At 38.9% G+C, this 24809-nt stretch overlaps 2 protein-coding genes across 11 annotated transcripts in view; one reads left to right on the forward strand and one right to left on the reverse strand.

Moving 5' to 3' along the window:
- The window catches only part of LOC104585792 (Plastid-lipid associated protein PAP / fibrillin family protein), a 57723-nt gene extending 54883 nt beyond the window's left edge, over window positions 1-2840 (reverse strand). For 2 of the 3 annotated variants that reach the window (XM_088896227.1, XM_088896226.1), the window contains exons 1-3: window positions 2601-2840; window positions 2395-2508; window positions 2157-2291 (exon numbers count right to left, since the gene is read on the reverse strand). In XM_088896227.1, the coding sequence (XP_088752353.1) occupies window positions 2157-2291; window positions 2395-2508; window positions 2601-2750 (399 nt within the window). In that variant the 5' untranslated portion in view covers window positions 2751-2840. The remainder of the gene's footprint in view (window positions 1-2156; window positions 2292-2394; window positions 2509-2600) is intronic. The other variant, XM_010242792.2, reaches the window with a different exon arrangement.
- Window positions 2841-11312: 8472 nt separating this feature from the next.
- LOC104585793 (DUF3754 family protein, putative (DUF3754)) overlaps window positions 11313-24809 on the forward strand; it is a 109857-nt gene continuing 96360 nt past the window's right edge. For 5 of the 8 annotated variants that reach the window (XR_016081127.1, XR_016081128.1, XM_010242793.3 and 2 more), the window contains exons 1-3: window positions 11313-11845; window positions 12051-12335; window positions 13391-13570. Coding sequence is in view for 6 of the 8 variants with exons in the window: in XM_010242793.3 (XP_010241095.1) it covers window positions 11457-11845; window positions 12051-12335; window positions 13391-13570 (854 nt within the window). In the remaining 2 variants the exon portion in view is untranslated. Of the gene's footprint in view, window positions 11919-12050; window positions 12336-13390; window positions 13571-24809 lie in introns of all 8 variants that reach the window. The other 3 variants (XM_019200572.2, XM_088896231.1, XM_088896230.1) reach the window with 3 other exon arrangements.

The raw sequence follows: 24809 nt of genomic DNA on the forward strand, positions 1-24809 counted from the left end.
ATCTAGAACATACTTCCTTTGAGAAATAAAAATCCCATGTTTAGATCTACCGACCTCAATACCCAAGAAGTATTGTAACTCTCCCAGATCTTTCACCTCAAACTCTTGATGAAGGAGTTTGTTTAAGAGACTCAATCTCACTGTTATCATTCTCTGTCACTACAATATCATCCACATATACAGCAAGCAAAGTCAAGGAAGAGTCCACTCTTTTAATAAACAATGTATGGTCTGACTAGGCCTGTACATAGCCAAATTTTTCAAGGGCTTGTCAAAATCTATCAAACCAAGCCTTAGGGGACTGCTTTAGTCCATACAAGGCTTAATTCAACCGGCAAACCTTCTTACCTGTCTCTGCATCATAAAATCCAGGAAGTAACTGCATGTAGACTTCTTCCTGTAAGTCTCCATTGAGGAAGGCATTTTTAATAACCATCTGGAACAAGGGCCAAGAATAACTGAATGCAAGGGATAGCAGAACTTGAATAGTGGTCATCTTTGCTACTGGAGCAAAAGTATCCAAATAGTCTGTACCATAAGTCTGAGTAAATCCCTTTGCAACTAACCGGGCCTTATACCTTTCAATGGAACCATCACCATTATGTTTCACAGTAAATACCCATCTACATCCAACTGGTTTCTTTCCTTTAGGCTAGTCAACAAGCTCCCAAGTATTATTCCTCAAAAGGGCATCCATTTCAACCTTCATTGCATCTTTCCACTCAGGAACTGACAAGGCTTCCTGCACTGTTCTGGAAATAGGAATATCAACAATGGATGTGAGAAATGACCTGTAAGAGGGGGACAGGCGATCATATGACAGAAACTGGAAAATGCAGTGAGTTGTGGATGTGGTGCAACGTCGTTTGCCTTTATGGACTGCAATGGGGAGGTCAAGGTCATCCAAAGAAGGTAAAGTAGCAACAGTGGAAGGTATCTCAGGGGGACCTAGATCTGATAAAAGGACTTTGGTACCAGGATCTGGATCCGCAGAAGGAACTGGGGCTGGCCTGGACTGCTGATGACCGAAATCAACCTGCCTCTACCGCCTATGATAGACTCTCAAATCCTGACACCTCTGACAAACCTCCCCAGTCCACTACCACCTTGGAGTCCCCTTCTATTAGTAGTTGTTGCACACCTAGCTGAACTGCAAGTTGTACTCCCTGGATGGCAGCTAGCAATTCTGCCCTTGTAGAGTTCCCAACCCCTAGGGGACCCAAGTAGAGGAGGACCACATTGCCAATTTCATTCCTCAGTACCCCTCCCATTCCAGAGGGGCCTGGATTACCTTGACTGCTACCATCGAAATTCAGCTTCAAAAAACCTTCGGGAGGGGGTTCCCAACTCATACCGATTCTAGTCTTTAAAGAGGATCTGCTTGCTACCGCTGACCAATTCCTCCATATATCATTAAAGGAGAATTGGTGGAATGAATCCAGGGATTTCAGCCACCATATCACCCTGATGGAGAGAAGCAACATTGGAATAAAAGCCAAAATTGCTCCTCAAAGAGAGGCATAGATAGTTCTGTGGGTAAACCCTGCGCCCAACCATTATAAGCCTAACTAGTACTTGCAGTGGCAAAAGCAATCGTGCAACATGAACAGCATAGAGCAAGCAAGTTGTTCACAAATGAGAACTAGAGAGAAGCCTTCATGGCACTGCCTGAGTCTAGTATGGAAGGATTGGTTGATCAAAGTCCTTCATGGAGATGTCTGCGATGCATTGCCTCATGTTAGGTGCCACTTGAAGGCATACGCCTTCATTAAATAGTTGTTATGTTAATGATTGAGGGGTCCTAGTTTAGAATCTGATGGTGGGCTTTGTGGGATGAACGAGGGGCTGCGGGTGGTTACAGATGAAGAGTATGGATGGAAAAGCAATAAGACAACTTGCTATCAGAATACACTAAACCAAACTTTATTTCATCGAATCAACCTCCTTGAACTCCAATGACGCTGTTTATAGACTCGACTTATTAACTCAGGTGTCGCTTTACAGACAGACCGACTCAAAAGACTAAACAACTCTAATTTTAAAAATAGGACAAATACATAAGTAACCCATTAAAACAACAACAGCCAGAAGGCCCAGAACAAAAATAGATACTAATTAGGTTTTAGTGGTTTAAGACAACTAGATTCAAAGTGGACCTGAAAGAAGGGAAGCTTTGCAGCGGACTCTAGAAGGATGAGGACATCAGGAGCGGAAGTGTACTGCAATCGCCACGCTCCGTCTAACTTCACCAGGTCGATTTCCGAACCAGCGTCGTAGCCCTCCACGCTCACCTGCCCAGGGTCAAAATTATATCCCTTCTTCTGTTAAAACTACCAACCGCAATCCCCCTCAAAAATAAATAGATAACTTAAGGGACGAATAGAACCAGCCTACCAGGGCCTCCTCAATGGAAGAGCGTTGATCAGCGGTATTGACAAGTCCACGTTGCGTATCCTGTATGGCTCTCAGCAGGTTGTGCTTTTTGTTTTCCAGCTCAAATTCCACTGCCTGGAGCACGAGGAGGCAAATAATTAATTAACAAAATAATTGACTAAATAAATAAGAGGAGAAAAATGAAATGAACATTAAGCTACCGTTACCGCATCGGTTGCTACGCTTGCGGGCCGGAATGATCGACTCTGTGTTGCTTGTTTTGACGACCAATTACCCGTTGGTAGCACAGAGTTCTTTCTGTTTATGGCTTTTGTCGAGATAGGAAGGGACGGTAAAGAAGGAAATGAGAGGTCCATTTACAGAACTTTCAATTGTTGCAGGAGAGATGCAGGTCTTTCTAGGAGAGATGCGAGGTCCATATGGTTCGTGGTATTACGGTTAGAACTGTTCATGGCGGCCGGATAGCCCGACGGACTGGGCCGGACTAACCTGTTTTTTATCAGGCTTGGACAAACTTTTAGACCCACGGGCTCGGGTTCTAAGCATCATGTCAAATTAAACTATGTTTCGGACTTGCATCCAATAATATTACATACAATAAAAAATATAATAACAATAATTGTAGATTATTAAAAATTGTAACAATAACAATAATATTGAAAAATTATTATGTATATTATAACATATAGAGAATATTATATAATATATATAAAATTAAAAATAAATAATTAATATATTTGTCCAATTGGAGCTGCAGTCTTTATGTAAGGGTTGGGTTTATGTGTAATGGTCGAGCGGGGCTCGAGCTCGAGCCTAATCATTTTATGTTGATAAAAAGATAAAGCCTATTGTATTGCCCTTGAATAGATCTTCCCTTTTTCCCTTTGGTTTTTAGGGTAAATTGCAAATAACTACCTATACTTTGGGGAAGTGACAATTACACATTTGAACTTTAATTTGCAATAAATACCCTTTTAAACTTTAAGATTCTAACAAAAACACTCTTATTAATTTATTGGCACTATGTTAGTTAATTTTGAAAAATATTGGGGTTCTAGCCAATAAGGGCAACTTTTGGTCCCTAATACCAATAAAAGTAATACTTTTAATATAATAATTGTTGAAGTTTTAGACAAATTATGTAGCCTATAGTGGTAATTTTAATTATTTATTGTTTAGATAGGAAGTGGAGACCACAACACTCTTGTTGGGTCCTTTTTTGAGCAGTTATCTTAATTGTTTTATGTGTTACCACCATATAAGGGCATATTGGTCTTTGTACTCTTTGTTATTTTAGAATATAAATAATAGTGAAGAGGGCTGTCAGCATTATTGCTCTCTTTTCTCTCTCAAATCTCTTCTCTTCTTCTTTAAGAAATATCCTTTTCTTTTATAGATTTTTTACTTCAGCACTTTTCTACTTTGTATCAGAGCTCGGCTAGGGTTTCTTAGAGTTTTTCCCATGCAGTCCTAGATCAACCGATTGCATGAGGGGATAAAGGGTTGATCGATCTACTTCATATTGCACAGTTCTTGGATTTTTTGGTGTGATATAGTCATCATGAGGGTGATCTATATTTTGGGTTTGGCATCAAAATCAGGAAGAAGAGGAGTGCGAGGAAAAGTCCTAGTTAAGTTGGAGTTTTCAATTTTGATATGATCTTGGTCGCTCAAATATTGTTGGACTTCTCTACGTATTCTATAGGGGTGGTTAGGTTTCTAGAATTTTATAGGCCTTCTGGAGTGGTCGATTCACTTTTTCTCTCTAGTGGAAGACAATGGAAAGAGAGAGATTTCTCCCCATATAGGGTTTTCTTCTTTCGAAAAGGTTGTTACCTTTGTGTGTGATATCGATTTGATCTTTTAGGCTATCTACCAAATTATTTTATACTTTTGAATTGTTTAAAGTAAAATGGAGAGTTGGAGTACCGAGCAGAAGTCCACTAGTAACATGGGTCTAGGTGTTGGAGGTAATAGTGATATCTTTGGGTCTGAAATTATTATAGTAAAGTTTTATAGTACAAATTATCTAGAATGGGCGCAATCAACCAAGATGGCCATTGGTACTCGTGGGAAGCTGGAGTACATCACTGGAGAGGAGAAGAAACTTGATACAAATCCTCCTAGTGGGTACAGGAGAGTTACATGGTGATGACTTAATTGTGTAACTCTATGTTATCTTACATTGGTAAAATTTTTTTGTGAGCTAATACTACAAAGAAGATTTGGGATGGAGTGACTAAAATCTATTCCCATAAACAAAATGTAGCTAGATCCTATCAGTTAAAGAATCAGGTGATTAGTACAAAATAGGGAGATAGACCTCTTGCCACCTATTTCTCCATGCTAAAAACTCATTGGTAGGAGATCGACCACTTAGGAATTGTGGTTTGGGAGATTATAAAGAATGCAACAACCTATCAGAGGTTGGTAGAAAAGAATAGGGCTTTTGAGTTCTTGACTGGGCTGAACCCTGAATTTGACATTGCAAGGAAACATTTTCTTTCTAAAGAAAGTGTAACTCTTTCTCAAGCTTATGCCGTTGTCTTTGGGGAGGAGAGCAGGAGGAATGTCATGTTAAGACAGTCTGGGATTGATCAATCAGCTATGGATAGTACTATTAAATCTAAGCCAAATGGAGACAAAAGGAGTAGTGAGGCTAGGAATGGAGGATAAGAAAGATTTGGTGTGTAAATATTGCAAGAAGACTAAGCATACTAAAGACACCAATTTGAAGCTTTAGCCTCATCTTGTACTAGCTCGGATCAAGAATAAGAAGGGAAATGCAAATGTGGCAATTATAGGAGACCCTTCAGGACCCCTCTTCCAAGATGATTTGGAGTCAATTACAGCAGTAGCAATAGCAGTGAGGACTGAATTGAAAAAGCATGGATAACTTATGAATAAGAAGGATTCAACCAGTTATAGTTCTTTGGATGGGCAAAACAATGCAAGATCCAACCATACTACTTCCTTTGTTCATATAGGTAGTTCATATGCAGTTGCAAATCATGTATCCACCTCAGGTAAGGAGAGACCTCCCTAGATTATAGACTCGGGAGCATCTGAGCACATGACCAATATATCTACCATTTTTAGTTCTTACTAGTTGTGTTCTGGTAGAGATAAAGTCTCTATAACAGAAGGTTCCCATATTCCTATTGTTGGGAAAGGAATAGTTAGAGTAACTAATGACATTACTTTATCCTTTGTCTTACATGTTCCTAAACACCACACTAATCTTCTTTCACTAAGCTCTTTGATAGAAAATTTGAACTGTTAAATGACCTTTCTTCCCGATAATTGTGCATCGCAAGACTTGGAGTCAAAGAGGACGATTGGGAGTGATCGTGAAGTGAATGGAGTCTACCTTCTAGATGAGATTCTGAGGCATCAGAGCCATCATGTTAATAGTAGCAGTAGTAGTTGATCAGAGTCAGTGAGTCAAATGATGCCCTGGCATAATTGTTTGGGTCATCTTTCTTATTCGTTTTTGGGGGATGCAGTTCTCACAACTGCATATCTGATTAGTTGTGTTCCTTCATGCACTCTGGGATTTAAGGCACCTTTCAGCTTGTTTTTTCAAGATGGAGAAATATTTCATATACCTTTGAGAGTCTTTGGGTGTGTATCCTTTATTCACATTCTTGGTCCTCATCGCAAAAAATTGGATCCTAAGGCCAAGAGAAATGTGTTTTCCTTGGGTATGCTTAAAACCAAAAGGGGTATTGTTGTGTTATGATCTAATGTTGGGGAGTAGGCTTGTCACTAGACATGTTCATGGGTCGGGTCGGGCCGGGCTTTCACTCTATATTAACAGATTTTTCTAAGGCCCGATCCTAAGCCCGGCCCGACCATCGGGCCTACAACTTGGGCCCAAGCCTGGCCCTCATAAAAAGCCCAAAGCCCGGGCCTGGGCCCGAGCCCGAAATTTATCCCATGTTGTTACTACTGCCGAAGTGGTTGAATAGAGAGAGAGAGAGAAATTATAAAGAAAAAAAATAAAAAAAATGTATATATTAAATTATAAATATATAAATTTCAATAAATATTATATTATTTATATAATATATAAAATACATATTATGTATTTTATAAAATATATAATGCTGAGTTGGGCCGAGCCGGGCTCGGGCCAGGATTTTTTGACAAATCCCAAGCCTGGCCCGTAACACAGTCGGGCTTACTATGTTAGGCCCGAGGTCAGGCCTGCGGGCCTAATTACATGACCAAGCCCGAGCGGGGTGCGGGCTGGGTCGGGCCATCAGGCTACCCGACCCCTGAACAAGTCTATTTATCACTATGGCCTTACCGACATTGGTTAATAACGGTATAGGATACACAACAAATAGAAATGTATCCCGTAAGTAATTCGTATCGCATCCATACGAATCTGACATGTATCGGACACTACGCACTGGTACAAGACAATACGCGCAAAACGCCGCGTCTCTACTTCATTAAAAATGTAGTATACCAATTTGAACCCAAGTCATTTAAACACGCTATCTTTTCACCACACTCTGAACCATCAAGCCAAGCTTTATCTTATGTTATTAAATGGAATCAAATAAATTTTATTAGTCTTTTGTGTCAACATACAATTTAAACAAAAAAAACTCATTTATATTTAACAGTTATAACTATTCTAAGCAATAATATTCAAAAATAGTATTTTATAAATTAATAGAACAAATAATCTATCAAGTCCATATTTATATAAAAAGATGATTTTTAATATCAATAAAATTATATAAATAAAATAATTACTTTAATATTTAAATTGCACATGATATACATTTTAAATTTTGCATATATTTGTAAAAATTATTAATTAATATTTTAATTCGCATTAATAATTAATAACAATATATTTATTATTTATAAAAAATAAAGATATTGTTTACAAAATATTGAGGAATATAATATTAAATTGAACCTATCAAATTCACTAATATACATTTATTTAAAAATGTTTTTATTTCAAATTATTTATAAAAATAAAAATATTAACAATGGAATAATTATTTTAGTAATTAAAGATTATGAATTTGTATAGGATATGTATCTTAGAAATTTTAACAAATTTGATATACTTTATGTTAATATTGTATTTTTGTGAATTTTTAATTGGTATTTTAATTTGCATTTGAGAATTTAATATTTAGTTGATTTTTTTGTTAATGTTAAAAAATTAAAATAGTAAAATAAAAAAGTAAGTGATATAATAATTAAAATATAATATGCACATGTGTTTAGTGTCTTTGACTCTTGATTTATGCATTATAAATAAAATTATATGATATCTAGGCATCCCAATATATTAATTGTAATATATTTTTTCATATACACCATTAAAATATACATTTTCTATGTATTTATACATTATTCATGACTTTTGGTCTTAAATTTAGTGTCATTAATGTATTTGTGGAATTTGTATGTATATCCCTAACGTATCCATCTATTTTCATATTTTTTTCGTTCGTATCCATGCGTTTCCAAAGTGTATCTGTATCCGTAGTCTCCCATACGATATCTGACATCGATACTTTAATCATTGCTATGGATGTTACCTTTTTTAAGCTTATTATATTTTTCTTGGGTGGTTTTCCTCAGTGGGAGTGTTTTGGGGAGGAGAACTCACAATTTATCCCTCTTCCTGTGTCATTTATTCCTTCATCTGATCCACCTCCACCATCAACGACTACAATCCCACTGTCTATTTCACAACGACCAACCTCACAGGTATGTCAGCGCCACTGGAGGAGGGTTGACTCTACACATGCTCAAATAGAAGAACCTGCACCACTCTTCGTCAATTCATCTGAGATCCCAGGTTCAGCTGATACAGTTCCAAGTATTTCCTTTGAGCATGAGCCTGATATTTCCCCTAATAATGATGTTTTTGTATCTAACATTGTTGTGGCAGTTGATACCACTAACCTTGATTTTTCCATTGCACCCCGCTAAGGGAAGAAAAGTGTACAACTCATTGTATTTCACACCATCCCTCCTATAGTGCATTATCACCCTCCTACCGTGCTTTCTTTTTTCATTGGATTATGTGTCTATACCTAGGAATATTAGTAAGGCTCTTTTAAACCTTAATAGAAACTAGCTATGCAAAAAGAAATGGAAGCTTTGGTTAAGAATCAGACATGGGAAATAGTTGATCTTCCCATAGACAAATAAATAGTCGGATGCAGATGGGTGTTCACTGTGAAGTACGGGGCTGATGACAGCATAGAGAGGTATAAAGCAAGGTTGGTTGCAAAAGGATACACATAGACCTATGGTATTGATTACTTTGAGACTTTTGCAATAGTTGCTAAGATAAGCTCAGTTCTGATTCTCTTATCCCTATCAGCTACCTATTCATGGCCTCTATTCCAATTTGATGTTAAAAATGCTTTCCTTAATGGTGATTTGCAAGATGAGGTATTTATGGACATTCTAGTTGGTTTTTATGAGAATGTTAGTAAGGGAAAAGTTTGCATGCTGAAGAAATCACTATGGTTTGAAACAATCACTTGGGGCATGGTTTGATAGGTTTAGAGTAGTACTTATCCATTTGGGGTACACACAGACTCAATCTAACCATATTTTCTTTGTAAAAAGGAGAGAGACACTCTTGTTAGCATTGATTGTATATGTAGATGATATAATTGTTATAGGAAATGAAATGAAAGAGATTGATGCACTCAAGAAGTCACTACAGCAAGAGTTTGAGATCAACGATCTGGGTGAACTGAAATACTTTATAGCAATTGAGGTTTCAAGATCCAAGTATGGGATTTTCATCTATTAAAGGAAGTTTGTGTTGGATTTACTACAGGAGGTTGGGAAGCTATGAACTAAACCAACTAGTACTCCTATTAACCTAAATCATAGAATTAATGCTTTGGATGGTCAATTGGTTATTAGAGGATGGTAACACATCTAGACATCTTCTATGTTGTTAGTGTTATGAGCCTATATGCTCATCGGGTTCAGCACTAGGACACCATTGAGAGGATACTTGCATACCTGAAAAATCATTTTGGCAGAGGGATTATTTTCTCCGACCATGAAAATTTAAAATTGGAGTCCTATACAGATGCAAATTGGGTAGGTTGCTTAGATGACAGGAGATTTACATCAGGGATATGCACCTTTGTCGGAGGAAACTTGATCTCATGGAAGAGTAAAAAACAATAAGTTATGGCTATATCAAGTGTAGAGGTTGAATATAGATCTATGGCTCATGGTGTTTTAGAACTACTTTGGGTGAAATCTTTACTGAGTGAGATTGGAATAAAAGCTAATGAACTCATGATGTTATATTGTGACAACCAAGCTGCAATCAATATTGCCTACAATCCAATTCAACATGATAGGACTAAACACATTGAGGTTGATAGGCACTTCGTAAGAGAAAGTGTGACAACTGAAGAAATTAATTAGCCTTATGTTTCCTCTAAACTACAACTGGCTAATGTCTTCACCAAAGGGGTTGCAAAGAACAAGCTTGAATACAATCTACGCAATTTAGGAATGCGTAACATTTATTTACAACTTGACGGAGAGTGTTGAGGTTTTAGACAAATTGTGTAGTCTATAGTGATTGTTTTTTATTATTTATTGTTTAGATAGGAAGTGAGGACCACAACACTCTTGTTGGGTCATTTTTTGAATAGTTGTTTTAATTGTTTTATGTGTTAGCTGCCCTATAAAGGGCGTATTGGTCTTTGTATTCTTTATTATTTTAGACTATAAATAATAGTGAAGAGGGTAACCATCATTATTGCTCTCTTTTCTCCCTCAAATTTCTTATCAGCTTCAAGAAATATTCATTTTTTTTACAGATTTTTTATTTTAGCAATTTTCTACTATAACCAAAACGGGATAACTTTTTTGAAAAAAAAATCAAATAAGGGCACTATTATATGAGATTAGTGCCAAACGTCCAACTTCATCCATAAAAGCTTAGATATTCTGGTTGGAGGATCCACGTCGACCAGCGCCTTCTCTATTGTGTTCTTCCATTTTAGGGTAATTTGAAGCCGAGAGAAAGATTGGAACAACTCAAGTAATGCCTACAATCAACGAATGGTGAGAAATCACCAAAAGTCCAAAACAAAATCAATGGAATCACCGTTGTGAGGTTTTTTCTACAGAGATAGGAAGGTCTGAAAATGATGCAGAGAGGGAGAGGGATAAGAAGAATAAGAAAAGAGAGAGAGAGAGAGAGAGAGAGAGAGAGAGATTTGGATGTCTACTAACAACTTATTTGATTGTAGTCAGAATTTGATTCGAATATAAACATGAAATTTGGATATACCCAAATTTGATCGATTCGAGTCATTTGCAGCCCTACTGGTAGGGGTCCTCACGGTTCATTTACTGAATCGTGGGCCTATTTTTGAATCCGAATCGGTACTATCAGTTTCTAGAAAAGCGATAACCGAAACTGAGTCAAAACCGATCGATTAATCATTTGACCAATTCAATTTGTCGATTTTTTTATATTTATATATATTATAAAATATATAAACATATAATAACAACTAGAAATATATAATATTATATTTTAAATAATATACAATATATAATATATTATATATTATAAATATACATATTTATTAATTTATAATATATAAATAATATCGAATATATAAAAATATATATAATATACATAAATATGCATATAATATATAAAAATATATGTATACTGGACAATTCAATTAAATGCCGATTTTTTATAGCCAAAACGAGCCGATACCTTCGGTTTTATAAATATCGAATCGAAACAAAACCGACCGATCCGATTAACCGGAATTTTCGGTTCGGTCTCCTCGCTTCGTTTCGGTTTGTTTTTCCGGTCTTTCGATTTTTCTTACTCACCCCTCTACCTACTGGCGCTGCCTCAACTGAAACGGATAACTGCTTATTATGCACATTACTGGCCAGAAAATTTTCTCACTCCCAGATTCCGAAAATCCTCTTGATTTCTCTCTATCGATCACCGTCTCGAATTTTTCTTCTACCTATTTTTCTCTGTCACTCGCCTCTTTTCCCTCATGCTAGCTTTGCAAAACAACTTCTCTTTCACCATTCTATCATCCATTTCGAGCCATTCTCTCTCTGCCCGTCGTTTTAACAATGACAATGCTGCTCCAAGAGTTGCAAGACCTGCACTGAGATTCCAGGAAATCCCCATCGAATCCCTAGAATTGCAGGCCATGAGCGACAAGACCTCTTCAAGCAAAGGAGAGGATAAAACCACACAGACGGACACTGAACATGGTGTTCGAAATGCCAAGGGAGGTGAAGAAGAATTTAAGGGAATATCTGGAATTCGAGTTCCGAGACGCGGTTACATCTCCGTTTCCAAATCTAAACTTCTTGATGCCGTACTGTCCATGTTTGATTCGAAACAAGATGTAGACGACTTCGTTCGCTTATCCTCGTAGCTACTCTCTATTATCTCTGTCACTACTATATTTCTCTAAGTATTAGCTTTAACCTGTTATCAATCGAAGGTTCAATCAACACTGTTGTTGCTTTTGTTAGTTGTTTTTAGTTTCATTGCATGGAATCAAAATTATTTCCCCAAAGTTCATTATTTTCTTAACGCATAAAATCTAATGTGCCATGTGTTTGTATTATTTCAGGTGCTTGGACTCAATTCTTCATGCTGAGCATAAAAGTATTCTAGAAGAAATGCGAATTGATTATTGCCTTATCCATTCTATTGAAAGCAATGAGAGTACTTGTGAGAGTTTAGCTAGATTAGAAGAAGAGTTCGTGGCCAATGGGGATTACTCTGAATCAGCCTATAACAGCAGATATGGGGTTGTACCTGAAAAATGCATGCCTTTCAATTATGGCTTGGACTTGGGATCTCTATTAAGTTCATCCTTCAAAAACTTAAGAAGAATTTCCACCGGAGGGTCGAGGTTTGTTGCCAGGGGTATCTGTTTTTTTTTTTGATCTAGTAGTCCATATTGGCAATTTATGTGGAAGAATTAATTATATGTGAGCATGTAGGACTGAACATCCAATTTCTGTTAGCGAATAGACCAATGACATGCATCTCTCATTGGGTATCACTACATAAATAGACGTGGAATATTGTAAATAATTCTTATTAGAGAAATTTGACATGATCAACCAGAATATCAATCAAACACTAGAACTTTTTTTTTTTTTTAAATGGTGTTACACTGTGTTGTTTCACATCATCTTCCAATTCAGTGTCATCAACTATAGGACTACTAAAGCCAAATTCCATACCACCACATGGTTACCTTGCATTGTTATATTGGTGAGTTTTCTTTGGGAATTCAGTCATATCTGGAAGGAAAACATATGTTGAAGGAGATATTCGACATCCAAGGACCAAGATGGATGGATGACCTTGGGAATTTTAAAGAATTTCTTGTCTGAGTTAGGTCTTGGAATATCTCAGGATCATTGCATTGCTTTCAGGCAAAGATTATGTGAAAAGCGAGTAAACTGACTTTCTATAGGTCAACCCTTTTAAGGATTAAAATCATGTGTAGGACAAGGTATCATGGGCACAATTCTCTTAAAAACTGATAATATGGGGACTCTTATAAAAAATGAAAAGTAGAGCTTATATTCAAATGAATTTGAGGTTTTTGTATTTTTTGAGATATGCATAAATTAACTTGCATAGGTCTAACCATTTTGGTGAAACTTGGCCACAGGTAGAATTGTCATGAGATTTTGATTATTTGGTGCATTTTCTATGAAGTTAAGACTCATACAAGGTTTAACCATTGACCTCGAGTCTAACATTCACTTTCTATGCCAAATTTACCAAATGCATTATTACCTAAATTTTACATTTGTTAGTTGTGTACTTATTTTCTTTTTATGTTTTGGGATTTTATCTTTTTGGCATACTCAATTGTTATAGTCTCATGAAGATATTGCCTAGATAGATAATATATGTAATATTGAACTTATTATGGCTAACTACTTGTAGAGTTCCTCTTGCCGCTCGTTTCCAACGCACTTTCATGAAACTTCTACATGATGGTCAGTTTGAAGAGCTATCAAAAACAGATTTGTTGTTGGCATCTGCATTGAACACTGATTATCTCCTTACGCTGCCAATATATATTGATTGGAAGAGAGCATCTGAATCCAATGCAATAATATTCAGGTGAGTTTTTATGTATCTATGTGCTTGCAACCTTTGTTTACACCTTTATGTTCATTTTGGTAGATTTCAACAACGAACTAAGTGCCATTTCTTCCTCAATGGCATGTTAACCTTAGCTCTAAGGCAGATTGATGGCATTTCGTTCTCTTACCTCAACTCAATTCAATTAACTTACCCTTAATTGAAGTCCTTAAATAATTTTTACTGTCCTGCCTTTGTGCTTTAGGGCCATATTTCTACAAAATTTGAAGTCATTAAATAATTTTTACTTGGTGTGATCATGGGTTGGTTCGGTTTGGTTCCAAGGCAGAACCTAGACTACCTTGTAGAGGTCGGTTCTAGGTTTTTGGAACCAGAACCTATCCTAAAGATCGGTTCCAAGGCTGGTTCTGGCATTGGCGGTTTTGAGGATGGTCTCAAGGTGTACCCAAGGAACCTATTCTTTATAAAAATAATAATAGCATAACAATCATAAAATGTTTAAACTTGATTTTCAATAATGATTATATATAGTGTACCTAGAAAGAATTAATAGTTGTGTTTTACTCCAAAGAAAAAAACCTCATTGGTTATTATCCCCCCACTAGTATTCTCTCTATAAAGCTGAGGGTGAGATTTGCTTTCACTGTTAGACAGTGTATGCCCTTAGCTCCAATAAGATTGATGTACATAAACATTTACTTGTAAATGAATAAAGTATATTGTTGTTTCATGTTCATATTGGTGTGTTTTTTGTGTATTACCCCTTAAACTGGACAATTAAGAGACTCGTGTTAGTTTAGAATGTTCTCAACCATTGGATAGATTTGGAGAGTTTATCCTGACGAGACTAACACCGGTGTGCTGCCAAGCAGTTGGAGCAGCTTGTCTCAGCTTCTAGGGTTAGACCCTAAGCACAACCAATGGGTTTTTTTATCAAAGCACTGAACCCAGACTGATTTCTAGTTATGTCCTAGACCTTGGAGATAGATGGGCAAAACTAGAAAGTTACACATAACACCAGACTTGATTATGGTGTTGGACTAGGCTGTCTTTGATATGCCAACTAGTGAGATCCATCAAGGGTCAAATACCTGGGTATGTTGGGGTAGTTTAAGAATTCACCTGAGTGGGTGATCATAGTGATAGGATCGACCCCTTTGTCAGAAAAAGTGAATGTCGGGGTTTACACTCTCTCCGATGGAAACCTAAACTGCCGGTAGTGGATTTCACCTGTGTCTAAAATATGGTTTTGCAAAATGTATTTATACATTATATACTATTTTATAAAAAAAGGTTTTAATCCCAGGATCCATCTGAGCAGAGAGTGTGACTGTTAAAGTGAGCCGAATAAGGGTAGTTTAGTCATCTTATCTTTGTTAAGTTGTTTGCTTATGTGGCAGTCTTATTAGAGACACTCTGCCCCACACTTAAGTAAGGGCAGTTTAGTCTTTGTAAATGTGATTAGAGACTAATAACTATTAAGGGGTCGACTGATAGGGTTAACCTATCAGATTCGATAGTCCCTTCTTTTCTTTCTTCTTCTTCTCTTCTTCTCCCTCTTCTTCTTCCTCCTCTTGCTGGTTCGGGTTACTGTAGCAGCAGTCCAAACATGGTATCAGAGCCATGTTCCTGACCTACTTCAGTTTGTGAAACATCTCAGCAGGGTTCGTGACCTCTCTTCCTTCGTTTCTGGGCTGTCAATGGAGAGAACTGGTTCGTCCTAGGTTTGAAACACCTCAGCTTGTCTCTCTCTGCTGCACATAACCTTCTTCATTAAGAAAAGCAGTTTCAGCAGTGAATGGTTGGTTGAGACTCTCAAAGGAAGGTCGGTTATCTCTTCTTCTTGTATTGCTGGTATTTCTGGGTAGAAAACCTTCAACAACCTGCTAGTACTGATCATAACCTAGAGAACTAGGTTCATTGTTGCCCTAGTTCTTGGAGAGAACCCCAAGAACGGGTTGTGTGTACAGTAGCCGAATGGTGTAGGGGCTGCTGTAAGTTGCTGAGTGGTGTAAGGGCTGCTGTAAGTGGCCAAGTGGTGTAAAGTGTAATGCAATGACCTAGCCGAGTTCTTTGTGGTCGTGTAGTGCCCTCTTAAAAGTGTTAAACAGGTCTGTACTGGGTGTAATAGATATGACTATGTGGTGGTGCTCGTGATGCTCAATCTTTATTGAGTGGCTGTAAGAGGGCTTGCATGTGAGCAGTAAGTGTTAAATCGATGTTTATGTGGTTCGTGGTGTTGTGAAATCAGTAGTAGTGTGAACAAGAACAAGGCGTGTGTACCCATTGTTGTGTTTAAGGGCTGTTATAGGAGCTGAAACATCAAACTTCTAATAACAGCACTCAGTTTGTAGCTGAGAATTCAGGTTAGAGGCAACGATGAAAGAGTACCATGGCAGCAATGGGAGATGGGTGTAATGATTAGAAACCTAGTGTGGTGGTTCCCTCTGACTACCTAGGTGTACAGATGACCTCAATTAAACTGAATGGGGAGAACTATGTTCCATGGGCCAAATCAGTGGAAGTTTTCCTCAAGGCAAAGAGTAAAGTGAAGCATGTAAAAGATGATAAACCACCGGCTGACTCTCCAGGGTTTGTTGATTGGGAACAAGAGGATGCTCAAATCATGACTTGGCTATGGAATAGTATGGAACCCAAAATTAGTGCCAACTTCATGTTCCTAGATACGGCTAAGGATATATGGGAACATGCTAAGAAGTTGTATTCTGGACAAGATAATACAACAAGGGTATATCAACTTTATCAGGAATACTTTGATTTGCAACAAGGAAACAAAACACTAGAAGAGTACTATGCCTGCATGAAGAATTTAAGGAATGAACTCAATGTCTATCATCCCCTCACTCCAGATGTTAAAGTTCAGCAACAACAGAGAGAACAACTAGATGTTACAAGATTCTTAGTGGGGTTGAAATCGGAGTATGAACCAATTAGAGCCCAAATATTAGGGAGCTCTACTCTTCCTACACTTGAGGAAGTATTCTCACGGCTTCGTAGGATTTCTTTGGGACAGACAAAGAATCCCACACAGTCTGATAGATCAACACTTGTGATAGCTAGAGGAAGTGGATGTGGTACAAGAGGGGGAGGACATGCCTCCCAAGGAGGCCGTGGCAATTCCATGTTTGGCCGGGGTGGTGGTCGTGACTCAGGGGGAGGCCGTGGTAGAGGGAAGAGTAACTCTGCAAGGAAGTGTACTCATTGTGGCAGGGAAGGACACACGGTGAATTTCTGTTATGATCTACATGGCCCTCCCTCTAAATGGGCTAATCATGTTGTAGCTGGTGAGGTTGATATCAGTGACAGTAAACAGGCAGACCTAACTCCTCCCACATCTACATATACTTCTGGGAGGGAGATGGTGAGTGTACCGCGTGATGAGTATGAACGGTTCCTTTAAACCACTTCACAGGATACCACTGCCAATCTTGTCCACTCAGGTATTGCTTGCATGTCACCTAAAACCTCTTCCTGGATTATTGACTCTGGAGCCTCTGATCACATGACTCCAGGTGTGTTCTCCTCTCTTTCTGAAACTTCCACATCACAAACTGTTACACTTTCCAATGGGTCTTCATCTCCGATCTGTGGTGTTGGTAATGTTGACATGGCTTCTCTTTCTTTATCATTTGTTTTATATGTACCTAAGTTTCCATTCAATCTTATGTCTGTTAGTAAAATAACCAAGGCTCTTAACTATTCTGTTACCTTTTTTCCTTCCACTTGTCACGACGGGGAAGAAGATTGGTGGGGGGCATGAAGCTGGTGGATTGTACTATCTTGACGGTGGTGGATCTTCAATTGCTCTTCATACTTCACTTACTCCTCTACAGTGCCATTGCCGACTGTGACATCCTTCTCTCAAGGCTCTCAAGATATTAGTTCCGTCTTTGAGTCATTTGTCAGTTTTGCAATGTGAGTCATGTCAGTTTGGGAAACATCGTCGTGTTTCCTTTAGTCCTAGAGTTGAGAGTCGTATGTTGAATCATTTTTCTTTGGTTGATTTAGATGTTTGGGGCCCAATCAAAGTAGAGTCTTATAATGGGTACAAGTATTTTGTCTCTTTTATTGATAATTGTTCAAGAATGACATGGATTTACTTAATGAAAGAAAGGACTGAATTATTTTCCATTTTTCAAAAATTCCATGCTGAAATACGTACACAATTTGGTGTTCCAATCAAAGTTCTCCGTTCAGATAATGGTCGTGAATACTTTCTTACTTTATTTCAATAATATTTAGAACATGGCATTATTCATCAAACCTCATGTGCATTCACTCCTCAACAAAATGGGGTGGCTGAACGAAAGAACCGTCAGCTCCTTGAAACTGCTCGGTCTATTCTTCATCATATGAATGTTCCTAAATGGTTTTGGAGTGATGCTGTACTCACTGCATGTTTCCTCATTAATCGGATGCTCTCTTTCATTCTTCATGGTCACTCCCCCTTCTCTATCTTGTTCCCCACTTTATCTCCATTTCCATTAACTCGTTGTGTCTTTGGTTGTGTGTGCTTTGTCCATAATCTGAGTCCTGGAATAGACAAGCTAGATGCATGCTCCATTAAATGTGTCTTTCTTGGCTACTCTCGGACTAAAAAAGGAAAGAAGTGTTATAATCCCATTACTCGAAAGTGCTATGTCTACTCTGATGTCACTTTTTTTGAGTCTGTTCCCTTCTTCTCAAGACCTGAAGCACCTTCGTCTCCACCCTTACTTCCTCTTCCTCTTCCTGTCAGTGATTCAGTTCCAGATGCTGCTGTTGGAGTAGACTCATCACCTCATCCAGTGCAGATCACCACTGAACGACCACCGATCCGACAAGTGTATACACGTCGAACGACACCGGCCCCTCCTCCAGCTTCTACCTCATCTGCGAATCCTGTCATGGCTCCTGTTGCTGAACCCTCAAACCTTGACCTACCCATTGACTTACGGAAAGGTAAACGTAGTTCTACCCTCCATCCCTTTTCCAATTTTGTTTCATTATCTCGTCTTTCCACCTCACATCGTCAGTTTGTTTCACTTTTGTCATCTATTTCCATACCTAACAATGTCCAAGAAGCTCTTAGTTCACCTGGGTGGCGGCAGGCAATGGAGGAGGAACTTTCTGCTCTTCAACATACTCAAACATGGGAACTCTCTACTCTCCCACCTGGTAAGCACGTTGTGGGCTGTAAATGGGTGTATACTATGAAATACTTGCCAGATGGTAGTGTGGAGCGTTTGAAGGCCAGACTTGTTGCTAAAGGTTACTCACAGTTGTATGGAGTGGACTACATGGAGACATTCTCTCCAGTGGCTAAGATTGGCTCTATTCAAGTGCTAATTTCCCTGGTAGTTATGTATGATTGTCCTCTGTTTCAGCTTGACATATGCCTTCCTTCATGGTGACCTTGTGGAGGAGGTATATATGGAGCAACCACCTGGGTTTGTTGCTCAGGGGGAGGATGGTAAGGTGTGCAGACTGAAGAAGGCAATTTATGGGTTGAAACAATCGCCACGTGCTTGGTTCGGGAAGTTTAGTGAGGTGGTGAAGAGTTTTGGAATGAAGCAATGCCAGGTTGATCACTCAGTGTTCAGTAATGACTCAGAAGCTAGGAAGATTTTATTAGTGGTCTATGTGGATGATATTGTCATTACTGGCAGTGACAAATTGGGGATTGGCAAACTAAAGGTATTTCTGCAAAATCATTTTCAAACAAAAGACCTTGGAACATTGAAGTATTTCTTGGGAATAGAAGTTGTCAGGTCAAAACAAGGTGTAAATCTGTGCCAAAGAAAATATGTTCTTGATCTACTGGAAGAAACAAGACTGTTAGGTGCAAAACTGGCTGAGACCCCTATGGAACCAAATGTTAAGTTGAGTAGTGATACAGGAGAAGTATTTGAAGATCCTAGAAGGTATAGACGACTAGTGGGGAAGCTGAACTATCTGACTATCACGAGACCTGACATCTCCTTTGCAGTCAGTGTAGTGAGCCAATTCATGCAGAACCCTCGTATACCTCACTGGGATGCAGTTCTTAGAATTGTAAGATATTTGAAGGGAGCTCCAGACCGTGGACTATTGTATAAACCAGGAGGAAAACTTGAAGTAGTTGGGTATACAGATGCAGATTGGGCAGGCTCAGTGAATGACAAAAGATCTACTACAAGTTATTGCACATTTCTTGGAGGAAATCTCGTGACGTGGAAGAGTAAAAAGCAGACGGTTGTGGATAGAGGCAGTGCTGAAGCCGAGTATAGGGCCATGACACACACTACCTGTGAATTAGTGTGGTTGAGGAATCTCCTACAAGAAATTGGGTTCCACATGGATAAACCTATGAGATTGTACTGTGACAATCAAGCTGCACTCCATATCTCATCCAACCCTGTTTTTCATGAGAGAACAAAGCACATAGAGGTTGATTGCCACTTTGTGAGGGAGAAGGTTCTTGTTGGAGAGATAAGCACAGAACATGTGGGCACGAATGATCAGTGGGCAGATTTGTTTACAAAAGCTCTAAGCTCAGGGAAAGTGAATTATCTATGTAACAAGCTGGGATTATATGACATATATTCTCCAGCTTGAGGGGGAGTGTTAAAGTGAGCCGAATAAGGGTATTTTAGTCATCTTATCTTTGTTAAGTTGTTTGCTTATGTGGCAGTCTTATTAGAGACGCTCTACCCCACACTTAAGTAAGGGCAATTTAGTCTTTGTAAATGTGATTAGAGACTAATAACTATTAAGGGGTCGATTGATAGGGTTAACCTATCAGATTTGATAGTCCCTTCTTTTCTTTCTTCTTCTTCTCTTCTTCTTCCTCCTCTTGCTGGTTCGGGTTACTGTAGCAGCAGTCCAAACAGTGACATTGCACCTTGCAGCCAAGGGAGAGGTCCTTCCCTGTCGGGCAATGTTCTAATGATTATGAGCTGAGAGGTTAAGTGTAAGAGACCATTACAGGGCTGATTAACTGATGGGTTTATCGTACAAAAGTCCATTATCCTTGGGTCTTCATAGGGTGGCTGAATCCAAGAATCATTTATGTGTAAATGTTGGGCCTAGACTAAGCCCTTGCTGATTGGCTCAAGGGTTCACTGCCCTAAGTAGTAAACTCAGCCCAATCTCTTTTAGAGGTGGGGCCCAACCCTCATGGACTTGTGTGAGACTTTTGTGGGGCCCCACACCATACAATATCAAGCCCAAAGTGGCCATGCAACACTTAGGGACGTGAGCTTTTAAAAGAAATGGGCCTAAGGTCCATTACTAATATGATTAGTTAAGTTGTCACATGACAACTTAAGAGGATAATGTTTATCAATTAAGAAAAGGAAAGTTTTGATCCAAATCAAATTTGGATGATTTGGATCATCTCCTAATCAGATAAGGAGTTTGCTCCATATAGAGATAAAGAGAGAAGTGTCTTGGACTCTCTCTACACATTCTTGCTCTCTCTTCTTCTCTCTTGTCTCTCAAGAAACCCATCACGACCTAGCCTTTTCAAGAACTGATTTCTATCAGTTTTCTTCTGTGTTTTTGCAAGAAAAACATTGAAGAAACTTAGGCTCACTCATCCCATTTGATCCAAGCTAGTTGGATAACAGATTTTCTCAATCGGTTTCTCCCGTACATTGCACCATCTTTAGTTGGAGGCCGATTTTGGGATTGATATTTGGAGTGAACATCCACCTTGGGAGCTGTGATTTGTGGTCTTCGTATTAGGTATAATCTACTTTCAATTTGGTTTCAAATCTTGTTCGGTTCAATGCAAGATCAACTCGGAAAATTTAGTTTTCAACTTCACTAGGAAATCGGTTCCTGAAAGGGGTAGAAAAATTTTTGAAAATTTGCTCAACCATCTTGCATGGTTGGGCCATCCATATGATGGATTCGAAACTGTTCCAACATTCACTTATTAATCACTTGCTCTTTTTGTTCTTTAATTTGGGATTGGTTTTCTTCTTTGTTTGGGCTGAGGTGGAATTTCCCTGCTTCTGTACAAAACCTGTTTGCCCCTTGTAGAGGAGATGGGCCGAATGGCCCACAGGCTGTCATTCTATGTTATGTTTATGTTTTTTCTCTGTAATGGGCCTTATTCTGGGCCCATACTCTTATATACTCTGTTTTGTAATTTCTTGCCCATCCAAGGGCCCCTCTGTAATATTTCAAAGATTAAGTTAATAAAATGATTTAGTGTTAGAGGGAGGTTAAGTTCGAACCTCTCTTCTCTAACTCTCTCATTGCCACCAACTCTCTTCCTCTCTCAACTTCTTAAGCTTCTCTTGTTCTTTTTCTGGTTTTGTATCTAATCTCAAGCTGTTTTAGACTACAAGAGGGCTGCTTTAAACCGTATGCCATCTAGGGTTTTAGGGTTTAAATCCCCCTTCAGTCTTCTTCATCCAGACAGGGATCTTTTTCCGATTCCTCTTCATGTGTTTGGTTGTACTTGTTATGTTCACATTCCAAGTGCCCAAAGACATAAGTTTGAACCAAAAGCCCACAAGTGCATTTTCCTTGGTTATTCCCCCACACAAAAGGGTTATTGTTGTTTTGATCCTAAGACTGGTACTCGGCATGCCTCTATGGATGTTACCTTTGATGAGCTTTCACCTTTTTATGGTTCCCCTCAAGAAGGACATTGTCAACAGAGGGAGAGTTTGTCACAAGTATTTGCTCTTCCTCTTCCTGTCCCAGTTGAGTCTCTTGACAAGCCTGTATCCTCACCAAATGAACCAAAGGAGGATCAGCCTCTTCATTCATCCTGTCCTAATGCTCCTATTTCTTTACCTCCTTGTCCTACCCATAATCCAAAAGTGTACCAAATGCAAAGATCCAAAAATGAGTAAGTTGTTTCCCTTACAACAGATGAGGCTCATACACTCCCAATCACAGATGAGATAACAGGTTCTGCTCCAGCCCCCTTAGAACCATCATTCCTAGACCTTGATGCCCCCATTGCTGTTAGGAAAGGAAAGAGGAAGTGCACTGCACACTGTATTTCCAAACACCTTTCTTATGATCTACTTTCTCCTTCATACTTTGCTTACCTCTCTTCAGTTGCTTCTAACCCTATTCCCAGGTCTGTATCAGAAGCTCTTGGGATTCCAGAATGGAGAGATGCCATGAAGCCTGAAATGGATGCTCTACACAAAAATGATACATGGGAAGTGGTGGATTTTCCTGAAGGGAAGGATCTTGTTGGATGCAAGTGGGTCTTTACCATTAAATACCGGGCTGATGGGACTATTGAAAGGTACAAGGCCCGACTGGTTGCAAAAGGTTACACACAGACATATGGGATTGACTACCTGGAGACCTTTGCCCCGGTTGCCAAGATGACATTTGTGAGGGTTCTCCTATCTCTGGCAGTTCATTTTGATTGGCCTCTTTATCAGTTATATGTAAAGAATGCATTTCTGAATGGTGATTTACATGAGGAAGTCTATATGTCTCTCCCTCCAGGAATGTATGGGACAGATATGCAAGGAAAGGTATGCAAGTTGAAATCACTTTATGGACTCAAACAGTCTCCTAGAATCTGGTTTGAGAAGTTTAGAGCTGCACTTGTTAGATTCGGCTATGTCCAGACATAATCAGATCATACTCTCTTTGTGAAGAAAAGTGGATCTCTAGCAGTGTATCTCATTGTGTATGTTGATGACATTATAGTAACTAGTGATGATGCCTCAGGCATTCGGGCCCTTAAGTCTTTCCTTCGCACAGAATTTGAGATTAAGGATCTGGGAGAGTTGAGATACTTCCTTGGCATAGAAGTTGCTAGATCTAAGGATGGGATTCTTATCTCCCAGAGGAAATATGTCCTTGATTTGCTGTCTGAAACTGGAAAGATGGGTGCTAGACCAGTTGCAACTCCCATTGATATGAGTCACAAACTTTCAGCTTCGGATGGAACATTGTTGGAAGACAAAGGGGTCTTTCAGAGACTTCTTGGGAAACTCCTGTACTTGTGCATGACTTGGCCAGATATTGCATATGCTGTCAGTTGTATTAGCCAGTTCATGCATGCTCCCAGAGATACTCATATGGCAGCTGCAGAACGAATTTTGTGTTATCTGAAAGGCTCTCCAGGAAAGGGAATTCTATTTACTAAGCATGGTCATCTGAAGCTTGAAGCTTATACTGATGCTGACTGGGTTGGCAATATTGATGACAAAAGATCTACTCCAGGGTATTGCAGTCTGGTGGCTAGTAATGTTGTCTCTTGGAGGAGCAAGAAACAATCAGTTGTGGCCCGATCCTCAACAGAAGCAGAATACAGGGCCATGGCTCATGGAGTCTCTAAACTGTTGTGGCTAAGGTCATTGATGGAAGAACTTGGGGTTGATCATGACAAGCCAATGATGTTGTACTATGATAATTAGGCGGCTATCAACATTGCCCACAACCCAGTACAACCTGATAGGACTAAGCATATTGAGGTTGATAGACACTTTATTCGAGAAAGAGTCTCTTCGGGTGAAGTATGTCTTCCATTCATCACTTCTGAAGGACAATTGGAAGATTTTCTCACCAAGGGCATTCCCAAGGCAAGGCTTCAGCATGACACTGGCAAGCTGGGCATGATTAACATCTATGCTCAGCTTGAGGGTGAGTGTAGAGGAGATGGGCCGAATGGCCCATAGGCTGTCATTCTATGTTATGTTTATGTTTTTTCTCTGTAATGGACCTTATTCTGGGCCCATACTCATATACTCTGTTTTGTAATTTCTTGCCCATCCAAGGGCCCCTCTGTAATATTTCAAAGATTAAGTTAATAAAATGATTTAGAGTGTTAGAGGGAGGTTAAGTTCGAACCTCTCTTCTCTAACTCTCTCATTGCCGCCAACTCTCTTCCTCTCTCAACTTCTTAAGCTTCTCTTGTTCTTTTTCTGGTTTTGTATCTAATCTCAAGCTGTTTTAGACTACAAGAGGGCTGTTTTCAACTCCCCTAATTTGGTTAACTAGCCAAAAAAGAGGAGGAGAACTCTTTGGAGGTGTACAAGGGCTGTTGTGTGCTGGATTATTTGAGAAGAAAGGAATAAAAAGAATTTTCTCAGGAGTGGAGAGAAGTAGGATTGCTTTAATTGAAACCATTACTACTAGAGTGGTTTATTAGGTGAAGTCTTTGAAACTCTTTGAAGACGTTTCCATTAGGTAGTTGATGAGGAAGTGGATTGCTTGCTCTTCTTCCTCTAAGGCTATGGTTAGGTCTTTGTGGTCTCCACTTAATGGAGGCTTCATAAAGCTGAAC

Source organism: Nelumbo nucifera, chromosome 1, assembly GCF_055504915.1.
Source record: "Nelumbo nucifera cultivar China Antique chromosome 1, China Antique-T2T, whole genome shotgun sequence".
Taxonomy (NCBI): Eukaryota; Viridiplantae; Streptophyta; class Magnoliopsida; order Proteales; family Nelumbonaceae; genus Nelumbo; species Nelumbo nucifera.